This window comes from Myzus persicae, unplaced genomic scaffold (genome assembly GCF_001856785.1).
Source record: "Myzus persicae strain clone G006 unplaced genomic scaffold, MPER_G0061.0, whole genome shotgun sequence".
NCBI classification, from domain to species: Eukaryota; Metazoa; Arthropoda; class Insecta; order Hemiptera; family Aphididae; genus Myzus; species Myzus persicae.
The window spans coordinates 206,230-220,190 of NW_019103651.1; the positions used below are offsets into that span (position 1 = coordinate 206,230).

The following is a 13,961-nucleotide window of genomic DNA, read 5'->3' on the forward strand; positions in this document are numbered from 1 at the left end:
CATTTCAAATATTATATCGTTTCTGAGTGGTGTCTTGTTTCATACGTACCTACGGTCTAGACAGAATCTATAAAGTTTTTCGAACAACCACGTAAACAAAATCAATATTATCGAGTTCTTAAATTTTAGATCAAAATTTCAAGTTTTAATCTAAAGTTTCATTATTTTATCGAAAAAATCTAAAAAAATTGACATTTTTACTGAAGATATTACCCAAAAATCTTCCCATCATTAACCCTACCTTGTAATCGTACCTGTCTTTATATTAGTACAGATAACCGCTTTAAAAGTTGACAACTTTCACACATCTACATTTTTTTTTTGGTTTTATAAAAGAATCATTGACTTCTCACAATTGAATTCATTAATTTCTATCATATGCATTTAAACGTTTACGTCACACACTGTGGTTTAGATATGAAAACATAATATAACACCAAATTGTTTTTCCTAATCCTAAATATAAAATAACCCACTTATAACTTAAAATTAAGTCCAGTTCCATGCATTAAGCATTACTTCCGTATGTATAATATTTATGTTACACGTACCTAAAACTTAAACTCTAATATTATACTAATTTATACTAAAAGTATAGAAATAATTTTTATTCGATTGCCACTTAAATAGTTTAAAGTACTTAAATTTAATTCTAAGATAAACACAAAATGTTTGGAAATATGTAAGCATTTAAAGAGGTTTATATATTTCTGTTTGCTTTTAATATTTTGGATATTACTTTCCCAGTGTGGCGAATAATCCTGTTGGTTGTCTGTGAAGTTTTAGACCTTCCGAGAAAACCTTATATCGCATTAAGCTTTTTGCTGAATTTCTCATCAAAGGATCAAATTACTTAAGCCAGAACGAAAATAAATAATAAATGTTAAAAAACGAGTTGAAAGCAAGAACATTTTAATTGTCTATACATTCGTAAATTTTGTTTAATTTTACAATATTATAAATTATAACCATATAGAACTATGAAAAAAACTCATCTACATGTCAACTATTAATGTGAATTTTTAATCGAATTATCTACAAATGATTTTAAATGTGTGTACTTGATAACTGATTGAAATACAGTTATAAAAATAAATTTCAATAAATAAATTATTGGATTTTCGTGTATATCAGGATATCTTATTTAAGTTATAAAATTCTAATATCCGTATAATTCTTAGTACTTATATACGAATTACGGATATTATAAATTATTTAAGCAGTTACTTTTGAGAGGATATGGTACCCGCAGTGTTGTCTCCGTCTTGCAAGTGCTTAACATACCAATTTTTACACTCGACAGATTACGTTTTTGCTCCGTAAGTTTAAAAATTAGAGTGAATTGACCTCTTATAAAATTGAAAGGTAAGATTATTATGTAAAGAATCTAGGCTTTTTATTATATTTTAATTTTAAAGCTAGTTATGAATATTTTAATATTTTAAAATTGTAAATTGTTTGTACGTCTTAAAATACTCATTACTCTCTTTATTAAAATGAAAATAAAATAAAAAAACCCTTTAAGATGCCTTGGATAACAATCTCGCCTTTCAATTTTATAAGAGGACGACGACAATTCACAATGGTTTTTAAAAAAATGGAACTAAACGTGATTTTCTGAGCTTAAAATTTTCAATGTTACGCACCTTGTAAGACGGAGACAACACACGTCCTCTCAAAGTATTGAATTATAATACTATACATATATGTTCTATAGATTATAACATTTATTTTTCAATTGTTTTTTTTTAGAGACCTAATGCTCAAATGCCCTACAAACCAGGATTCGAAGAAGATGGTTTTTTGAGAACCTTAGCTCCTTTTGAACCTGATCAAATTGAATTAAAAGCAGATAATTGCACCAAAGTAAGTGCAGCGCAGTGCATTAATTTATTATTAATCAGTTAAATCTTTCAATATACTTTTATCACAACTCAGTGGTCTCAATAATTCAATGTACAAAAACTGTTGACTTATAATAAATTACGGCGTATTTTATTTAATTTCGTAGTTTGAATTTAAATATGCCTAATTATAAAAATATAAAATATGTCCAATAACACATTTTTTAATTATTTCATGAGCTTTTTGGATATTGAAAAAACTAATGTACCTACATTTTCTAGGTTAATGATTTAAAAACAACAATTTCGTATGCAATATTATACTGTATAGGCGGTATACCTGTTTGTCTTACATATTCAAACAAAAGTTATAGTTTGTGTTTTACTACGTTCGGTAAACGTTAAATATTTTTCACAAAACTATTCGCATTGTACTATACGTGAATTGTAGTAATCCAATACACAAAACAGATGGTCAAATTGGGGTCTAAACTTACACCTAAACATGGCCACATATCATAGTAATATACATAATAATGTATTATAATAATTCACTTAAAAATGAAAACACTGTAAAACACCAAAAAAAGACTACAGATAATGTTCTAACCTTCAATTTGTATAATATTATCTAATATTAAAGCTATAGGTACTGACAATACAAAACTATAAAACTGTTGAACGCAAATTTGTTATACGTCCTGCATGTGTAAGTCAGCGACAACTTATTTGGTCGTGACGTTCTCTTGGCTCTTGGGGTTTAAATTGCATTAAAATAACATCAAGCCAACGTCAAAATTTTTAATTTTTTACTTCGATCGTGGTATAGATAATATAATATAATATGCATGATATTAATGACAAAATATGCAAAACTATGCACAAAACTTTTGAAATATGCAAATATGCAATGTAGGAGTTAAAAAATGCTACAATTAAATAAAAAATAATTAATAAACATTGATGACAAGACAAGTATAAATCAGGTCTAACCAAAGGTACATCATAAGCTACAGCACTACGACAGTATAGTTTATATTATTTGATCGAAATTATCAGCATAGATATTAGAAATATTATTTTAGATTGTAAAACATTTTTCGGTGATAATTTCAAATTAATCGTTGTCTGGCATAGGTGCCTATTAATTCTCAGCTTTATAGTAAAAAGAAGATAAAATAAGATGCATTATTTATTTATTAAAAATGTGTAAAATATGCAAATGATATGCTCTAATAACAAAATATGCCCTGTCTCTACTTATAAATTTGGCACACGTTTTTTTTCATTACAAGGTGATGGATACTTTCGAATTAAACTGTCCGAGCTTGCGATTAACCCTGGTCGTTTCGTAGGTGCGAGGAAAAATCATCTAGTCCATGCAGTATTTTTGGCAGAGTGGGGGGATTTAGAGGTTTTTTTATCTTCAACTCGCCGAGGATCGTGTGCCAAAATACGGATTTTCACAGTGGGCATTTCGTAGTAGATTTAGTACAGGGAAATAGGCAGGTATATTATATTTAAAAATAAATTGAGCTAGGTATAGTAATAATATGCATATTCACAAGTAACGCGTGGATGGTAATCATCACTAAAATCATATCGTACTTACTAATTAGTAATGATGAAAGCATACAGCTTGTGAATTTGTTTTTTCATTTCCTCTGTGTCCAGTGTAACTAAATTGTTTATCAAATTCATCCTTGATTAATATGCGACTAACACTTTCTTAGAAACTTGTACCGCCAATCCTAGTCAACATCATAGCAAAGAAAACAATTACATTTACAGATAACAAATTATTAAGTAACTAAAATATACTAAATTACTAATACTGTGATCGACTATAATATACGTATAATTGGGTCAAACCATGGAATCGTATTTGCATAATACCTATGTGAATACTATGCGAGTTCGAATATTTAGTTTGATTAACATTTAACACATACCTACTTAAAGACAAACAGAAATGTAACTGGCATCCGAAATGTTTTGTTCTATATACATTATACGCGTTCGGAAGTGTATATAATATGTTTTATGGTTTTTGTACGTAGGTTATTGAGCACATTTTACCGATGAGATTTATCTTTGTAAATCATACTTTTGAATTTATATCAGCACTTATATGTGTCGTGTTTATGTAACCCGTACAAATTGACATGTTTCGTTTGTTATTTAAAGATATTAGTGTGGCACACGCAGACGAAGAAGAACGAACCATCGCTGAATGTGGACAAGGAAAAATACAAAAACACAAACATACTTAGCCTGAAGGACATCATAGTCTGACATACTAGAGCAGTTGTAGCCGAAGGATTTCCGTCGGAAACAATTTTTTGTTATAAACCTTCCTACGCCATGCCATGTGGACACTGCACATGCAATTCATTTTTGCCGTGGTCCCCCAATTTTTGTTCGTTGCGAAAAACGGGATTTGCTCAATCACGGTTTTTTAATTAGTACCTACCCATAGTTTTCCTGGACATTATGATTTCGTCTTTCCTTTGTATTTTTACTGTTTGCGCCCTCAGTTTCTGTAGATACTTTTCTTCGTTTCAAGTACCTACCTATTATTTATAAGTTTTATGTACATTATTATTATTTATTTATAATTATTACCTATTATAAAATGTTAATATTTTATTTTGTTAATCGATTTATTTTCTCGAAATACTAGTCAGTCGTGTTCCCTGCCACAGCTGGGTGGGAGTGAGGGACTCCCCGTTCTTACGTTTATAAATCAGCAATATTATTATTATTATTATTATTATTATTATTTTGTAGGTGTCGATAAAGCTGATGTGCCGAACTCACACACTATTCAAAACGTTCTATAACGCGAAATAGGAAGAAATATGACACACGACCGATTGTTATTTTTCTAAGCCTATATAACAATAGACCTAAAGGAACTTTATTTTACTAACCTATTTATATTGAGTTTAGTATTTTTAGTCTCAAATGTATTTTTGTAAGACAAGAGTAGGTATTATTATCAAGTGGTAAACGACCAGCACGGTCCAAACTTAACGACCAAACGGCTTAAACACGCATGTAACCGATATGTACCTGCACAGTATCTTCTGTGTATTATTGTGATGTACGTAGTATTGTGATGTATTTTCGACTATGTGCTGCCTCACGGACAAATGCCAAACGTGCGGTGTAACCGAGAGAAATCACATGAGAGCAGATAGGGACCGGGCACGGATCCAGAGAGATTTGAGAGTGGCTACTTGCTTATGAGCACAATATATCCAACAAAATTTTCCTCGTTCACTTTTCATTTCAAAAGTACCATCAGATATAATGAAATTTATCTTTCATTTGCATAGGTGAAAAACGTATTTATCATTCATTTGGAAATAACAATTAATGATCTCCGAAAAAATGTGCAAGTATTTGTTTGTGTGTCTGGGGAAAGCCACAGCCCCTTAAGTTCATCACCTCTTCCACCAGGGGATCTGTTCCTGGATATAACCCTACCACTTGTACTTAACATCGAACTTGCAAGTAATAAATTATTGAGTATAATGCATAACTAATAGTCAAACGTTTTATTTTTCTTGATTGTGCATTTTTAATAATTCACTAATAAATTGTATTATAACGCAATAAGCAATAGCATTCAATAAATTAATAAATATCAGACAATATTTCCAGTCTCAAAATAAAATTGTATCCTGGTCGCTCAAACTCATTATAAATTATAATATACAATATACATAGTCCCAATACTATATAGGACTGCCGACTAAACGTCGTAGGTACGTGTTTCGATATAATTGTGAACATGTTTCGAGTAAAATATTAAAATACCATATAGGTACCTTGACGACCATAAGATTTAGAACAGCATTATAAGTCACAATTACCTAGACATTTTGTACGACGTCGATTAAACACCAAAAAAAAAAAACATAAACATCCAATTACAGAAAAAATATTTTTTTACTGATTTTTTTCTCAAACAACTGATGGATACATTTGTTTGTTCATTAATTGTCCACACATTATTTTTGTTACAACACGATATACCTCCAAATAAGTTTCACAAAAATAATAATTCGATATTGCGGACATAATAGTATTTTTACGGTTGTTGAAAAGTCCCTTAACCGTTTTAATGGCGTTAACCTCAACGACATAGGAAAAAATAAAATGTCCGTTTACGTTTGCCTATAATACCATCGCTTTATGTAGGTGAGAAATGTAAAATATTTCATTAATTATTTAGTCTCGAGGAAGAGGAAGGGTTAAGGATTGAGGAAATTCTCAGTCGCCAACGCGATCGAGCCAGTGGCATAGATCAACATTATCGCAGTAAGGCCGACGTTTGTGCGACGTTCCTACAATCTTATTTAATACTAATCAGCTCGTACCCGTCGCAGTCATATAAAAACTTACACAACAACGGAATAGTTGCAGCACCGTAAAACAAATAACAATCGCGTTTGTTGACTTTTCTTTTAAACCACGTCCGTAAGGTACTTTTTTTTACGATTTTGGTAAAAAAATTACGTAAACAACACAAATATACATTTTCATTCTCCAAGGCCGTGCAACTGAATTCGCGGAATAACAATTCTCGCCGCGTGCCGGTTATCGGGCATTCGTCGTTAAAATACACGCGACGCCTGACTGAGATAGTCGTGTTTTGAACAACTGTTCGGCGTTTGATCGACGTGTGCGGTTAGGTAACAAACAGAAAAATGTTTATAGAAACGCACGAAAATCGCGACCGACCAGTACATTTCGTTACCTTGTAATACGCTCGCGTGCGTAGTCCCCCAAAAGATGTATACTACGTTTTCGTGATCGGGTTGAATAGAAATTAGGGCGAGAGGGTTGAAAAGGGCTGTCGATAGAATACGAAAACCGCTCACACTTTTTGACCGCTGGTGCGGTGTATCACGTTCGGTAAAAAGGTACCTATGCTAGCCAACTCGGAAATGTAGACTTCGTGTACAGGTCATACCAGTGGACAATTGTACATTGTGTATAATGTTTTATAGATGGAAGATACAATTTTCCCAAATGCCTCTGTATAATATAATACGTAAAAATTATACTACACGATTCCTGGTTATAAAGTGATTGTTGGCGTCATAATTATTAGTTGGAAGTTAATCAAAACATTTGTAATCTATCAATTATTCGAATTAAGTTTTAACATGTAATTATTTATATTAAAATACTCAACAATGATATTCTATATTATATTATGGTAGAAAATATTTATCAAGGTTCCGGTACGTAATTTTAGGTATAGTACTACCTATTATACGTACCTACCTAAGTACTTATGAAAAATACTTACTAACTAAAAAAAAAAAAATGTATTGACTTTAAAAATTGGTGTTATTCAATAGGTGAGTTATGCCTGCAGATGGTGGTTGAAAATATTTAGTTAGGTATTTTTAAGTATAATATGATTACCGCATTTATGATAGTCGGCTTACCTACTTATGATGTATCTACCTACTTTATATTTAAATAATACGTATTAATTACAACTGAAATCAAATAATTTATTTTGAAAATTATTATTTATCCTAGTCAATACATACTGTACCAGCTACTAGGTATCTCATTTTAAAATTATTTCGGTCGACCAAACATATTTTATTGATATAATTATTAATTATATTATATTATATGAAACCTACCGAACCCATCTATAGTGGATTATTTTTAGACTATTAGCACTTTTACAATTATTCATATTTCCGTGATTTAAAGTTTTTATTTTTATTGAATTATATTTATTTATATATGTACCTATTTATGTATTCATTGTTTTTAATCACGCTGTTACATTTTTAAATCATGATATTCAAACATATCCAACATTTTTTGACCATATCATCAAACTGTAAAACTAATGAGTAATGACTAAAGTGTATTTTAATATTATTTTTTTTTTTTTTATTACTAGGTACATGATATTTTTTCCTAAACATTGTTGTTTTAGTTAATTGTTTATTTTAAATAATTTGTTGTTGAATAACTTTTCACATTGTACAATTCAAAATACATCATTATTTTGATATTAGATATATATATATATATCGACAAAATGAAATACATTTAGAAAAAAACATATATCATGTATAAGTACTATTTTAATGTATGTATTATGCATACATAATATCATGTTTTCATACATTTCACCATAGTTTTCAAAAACGTTAGATGGATGTGATATTGGCACTCTTAATAATATCTTTTGTTGTATTTGCAATCAATTCTTGACATATACTAATACATCGTTTAAAAAGCACAAATAATAAGCAAACAGGGTGCCATAAAATAAACTTGATAAGAGTTTTGCATGTGATAATCTTAGATGTTGTCAATCGTCTTCATCGCACAACATATTTTTTTACACCTTTATATTGTTATATTATACTGAATAAAATTAACTCGTATAACTTATTATTTTACAAATTCTTACGTTCCCAGTAATCAGTATTAGTTTCCATTTACAACGATAATCCAAATTTCTCTTGGCAAGGATTGATTTATTAATATCTATAATGTAATATCTATGGTCTTGTTAATATAAAAATTTATCCACCATCATAGAAACAATTAATAATATCGATTTAATGATTAGGTTAATATATATTAAGAATATTTTAAGTTAAATATTTAATTTTAGAACTCATCAATAAAATAACTACTTTAAGCTATTCATTGAATTATATATTATCTATGTATTACAGCTATACTTAAATTTATACTTAGACTTATCATCAAAATGTAAAACTGTATGATAATACTTATAACAATAACTAAGATAAATCAATTATACACTTATACCTATAACTAGGTACCTACTATATACTTAATACTCAAATGTATGAAAATATTTTGATTTTACAATTATTACTTGCTTAATTATTTATTATATTCTAGCAGATATCAAAAACCAAATACAATGCATTTAAATTAAATGTATTATTATTATTATTATTATTTTAATTATTATTATTACAATCAAAATTATTATTTTTGTATTCATTATAATCGTTTCTACCTATACATCACACCAAAATTTGTAATTTTCATCTTCCACGAATAAATATGTAACGTAACAAAAACATGTACCTATATCAGATAATATATCTATATATCTAAGTTTAAATTGTAAAGTGATTTTAGAGCAAAAAGAAAATTAAACAATATTTTAAAGGGTGCTTAGTAAACTTTAACATTTTTAGATAAAGTTTTACACATACATAAGTTATTGTTTGAGATGTTGGATAAATTGAATGTCCAGCGTATTATTTTGTTAAATAAAAAAAATCAAACAACCACAATTAAATTCACATGAAAATATTGTTTTCTTTTGTTTTGACTATACATAATATTGTTCTGTATTTTAAAACTAAGATAATATTACGATTTGAATATTTCATACAAACATTCAGCGTGTACTTGTTATTACTTTGTCTGTGTCTGAATGTTATGTAAGAAATGAAAATAGAAAATCTATAAGCACCCTCCTCTTAAATAAATTCCAATCGATTTGGACATAAAAATTATTTTTAAAAGTAGCAAAAGCACTTGACTATAATTTTAATTGCTTAAACATATCTTTGTTGTATATACACTAACATATAATGTTCGTGGTTGTTATTGATTTGTTTAATTCGAAATAATACGCGATTGAAACCATTCATTTAATATAAACTATCTGCGTATCTACCTGCTCAAGAGACGAGTTAGGTGTAAAAATCAATATTTTCATTTATACGATCACACTATAAGTACCTACAAATCATTAAACTATTTATCAACTATCAACAATATTGTTGTACCATGAATCATATTATGTTAATTTATTTATGTATGCTATATAGTAGGTTTGTATGGTTGATAATATTAAATTGTAAAAACTACGCTTAATACCTATAAAATAAAAGAACCGTGTAGGTGTATTTCTATTAAATGATATACATATTTATAAACAAGGACAATTTTTTGTAATTATTTTTTTCTCGCATAAATATTTGTATGGATTCACTTACTTAATGAAATGGCGTACCTATGTTGTCTTTAACTGGGTATAAACATATATAATGTAAGAATGATTTTGTAATGAACAATAATTTTTAAATGAAAAAAAACTGAATAAACTTCCGCTTGATATAATTTTTTGTATTTATTGATTGTATTACACTATTACCTACCTAATAAAAATCTGATTTTTCAAAAGCTAAGATAATAGATATCATTTAAATATCTAGGTACCACTCTATTTCTGAATGTAATAATAAGCCATGATGTGTAATATTTGAATAAAATAAAACAAGGATCAACAGCTTTGAATCCAGAAATGTAAAATAAGCTGAGAACCGGAGCTTAGAACTTTTATGTTTTTAGATACTGAGTAGTGAGTACTGAGTAGAGCGATCAATTTGTTGATTTTACAGTGATGTGTATTGTGTATGACTTTTTGTCTGTAAGCATTTTTTCTAATAATAATAATCCTTAAATTTACACTTCAGCACCTTTTCTTATAGGAAAGGGAATCTAGTTGGTACCTTTGAGAGGTCGTATTTGAAAATTCAAAGTACTATGTGAACATATGGGCGTGTTGGCGTATGACATGGAGTATAATACTAAATTATTTCTTATAAGTTTTATTAAGCACTAAGCAGTATGTATATATAATAAATACGTATGAATGTATAATTAATTATTACTTTATTAATATGAATCACAATTTAGCCAATAGCAATATAAAACAAATATAAACGTGGTGTCAACAAAAATTAACAACCTATTGACCAAATACTGATAAGTAATAATACATTAGTACAATAATACCTATAATTAATACTAATTACTAAGTATTATAATAATTTAGTGAGGAATAGCATAATTCATGCCTATATTTGTAGCACTGGTACCAGTTTTCTGGAAATCATGAAATCTTATAACTATTTTATTTTTATTCTGTGCGCCTCTTCGCCTCTACACGCCTGCCTATTTTAAACATTTTAGTTAACTTATATCTTAGTTTTTACAGATAGCTTCTTATAAAAGTGTAACTATTGAACATTAATAAGCCGAGTTTGGTTTAAAACAAATGGAACGTATTCGCGATAGGAATTTTCATTTTATTATAAATAACATACATTTTTTTTCAGATAATTTCCATGAGGGTATGAAGTTAGAATGAGTTAGAAATTACTTTGAGTTAGGAATACACATCAATTTTTTTTTTTTAAATCTAAGATTTAAAAATTGAACACAAGATTACTAGTAAGTTTTTGGACCTTTAATGGAAAAAAAATTGACTGGATAGTCATATCCATATGAATTGTACATCACAATTATTGAAGTAAATTTGTGCAAAATTCACTCGTAAATTAACTTTTTCCCTTAGAGCGATTTTCTTATTTGGTTTAGGCAGAGAATAACAGGTACAATTAACTAGATAGCTAACTAGCATAACAGTCGGAAGTCAACCACCATATGTGTGGTTGTGGTAGTCAATGTTACAATAATTATTTTTATCATTAATTATCACATTAAAATATAATATAAATTCAAGTGTTTGTAATTTATCATACAATTATAAAATATAAAATAAAATTGTTAATCACGGGTAACAAATATATATAATATAGAATATTACATAAATGTATGAACCATAGATGAGAGATTAAACAAGTATAACCATTTAAAAACAATAAGTACTCGACCAATATAATACTTACGCACAGTAATGTTTAGCATTTACCTACAGTAAATATTATTCGGTAAGAGAACACATTGGGAAAAGTATAACTTATAAGGAAACTTTCCGACCACCCAAGTACGATCTGTGTTCACTTTACTCTCGGAACAATTGTTTAAGTTGAAGATTTAGGTTTAGAATCGGTCTAAGATTTTGGTTCAAAAGAGTGTTGTCAGTCATAAAAAAGCAGATGAGTCGATGTCGCTCTGCTGTACATTAGGTGCCTACAGTTCGCTGCAATGGATGGTATTAAATTTGGATTCAATGATATAAAATCATTGTATACGAAAAACGATTCTGAGCGGAGACGGTGTGTCAGTGTAGGATACTTTATATTGTTATTACTTATTATTAATATGGTAGCCGGTAAGTTGAATTAATATTATCCTTAAATTATCAATAATGCTGGAAAAATATTAAATATATCTATGTAAAATTGGGCTATTTTGGAACTGAATTACAACAAAATGACAACCATTATTATTTGTGTGAATATGCAATTTTGTCCAAATTTGAACTTAAAATGTCTGTAAAAAACAATTTTATTAATATATTTTTTAGATTTATTAGTTATGGAAAAAACAGCTTAAGTGGAACCTTGTTTTAAATTTTTAATTCTTAGCTATAAAAATTGAACATTTTATACATTTTAAACTACAAAATTATTTTCAATTTTCAACTTGAAAAATATTGTCAAAATTTGAACTTTAAATGCTTATAAAAAAAAAACGTGCCTATGAATTTTTAGTAATTTTTCAACTGCTATTGTAACAAGTTATCAAAAGTCTTGTATTAAATTTTCATGCTTTTTGACCCAACCTATAAAATTTAATTGACATTTATAGAAAAAAAAATGGAAAAAAAGGAAAATGGAAATGTCCGTCAACAGCCTAAAATGAGTCAGAAGTCAGAATATTTTGAAAATTGTATCAAGTATACGAATTGATGAAATAAACATTTGGTGTAAATTTCAAGTGTCTGCAGTAATTCGTTTTTGAATTATAACAAAATAAGAAAACCGTTACAAGAGAAATAGAGTGAATATCCAATGTTGTAGAAATTTCAACTTCAAATGCTCATAAAAATTTAATTTGACTTTCCGGGAGAAATTTTTTTTTTTATAAAGATAGATAAACTTGGAAGGAATCTTGTATAAAATTTTTAAGACTTAGATAGGTATAAATAGAATTTTTTTTATGAATTTCCAACTAAATATAATTTGCTAAATTTTCATGATTTTTACGAATTTTGTCAAAATTCTAAGTTTAAGCACTCATAAAAAGTTATTGTGGGTTTACACTCAACTTTTTTTTTAATTTCCATTAAAAACAGCTTACAAGGAATCGTGTATTACTTTTTCAAGTTTTTTGATAGGGTGACAATTTTTTTTCGACTAGGATTTAAAAAAAACTTATAATATTCGAAAATGTAATTTGCCTATAAATACTAAATAATTCAACACAAATCAAAATATTAGAAAATATTGTGGTCTATAGAAAATGCTTACACACGTATTCAGTGAAAATTTCATGTATCTAAGGTAATTTTTGTTTTGAACTTCTGAACTAAAAGTATTATTAATAACATTTTATGGGGCCTATCAGATAAACAAACATTAATAATTAAGCCTGTTAAAACTATTATGATCAAGAACAAATTTACAATTATTTTATTTCCTAAATTTGGTATATTTAAATTAAGTTATCAGTTAGAGACAAAAAGAAATATTCTGCGGCAAGAATAATTTGGAATAAACAATCGGATGAAAAAATTAATCCACCTTGGTTTTTAATAGAAAAAAATTTTTTAATAGATCGGTGGCAGGTAATACCTCTAAAATTTGGACTCATGAGTAAATTACCGAAAAAACTTTTTAATAACTCGATCCTTTGAGTACCCATTCGCGGGACCGTGTGCCCTTTCTTTCACCTCAATCACTCTGCGATCAGATACGAGATACCCACCTAAATTACTAATAAGTATAAAACAAGCTCAGTTAAAAAAATGTATATTTGACCCAGGTTTTGCTCGATTTGTACAGCGATGAGCTGAACGGGTACCTACCTAGTAGGCATTTTTAATTAAGTACAGTAAAACAGTACTACTTACTTAAAATACTTTAGATCAATTTTTGATATTAATTAGTAACTAAATGCATAAAAGTATTTGGATTTAGCCACAAAGATATTAATTATTTATATACATTATACAACAACAACAATATGATAGTAAATTCGAATTGATAAAGTGATAACAAATATAAACATTGACTTCCGGTTTCCTAATCATAGTGCGTTAATTATAATCAGTTTTCTATCCACAGACTTCGATATAGTGTAGTAAGATTTTGTGTGGCT

General features: G+C 28.2%; 1 protein-coding gene across 1 annotated transcript in view; it reads left to right on the forward strand.

Annotated features, from left to right (window-relative positions):
• Positions 1-6,801, forward strand: part of LOC111034977 (galactosylgalactosylxylosylprotein 3-beta-glucuronosyltransferase P) — a 55,601-nt gene extending 48,800 nt beyond the window's left edge. The window contains exons 5-6 of the mRNA XM_022316442.1: positions 1,753-1,866; positions 4,032-6,801. Of these exons, the coding sequence (XP_022172134.1) occupies positions 1,753-1,866; positions 4,032-4,139 (222 nt within the window). The 3' untranslated portion in view covers positions 4,140-6,801. The remainder of the gene's footprint in view (positions 1-1,752; positions 1,867-4,031) is intronic.
• Positions 6,802-13,961: the final 7,160 nt, after the last annotated feature.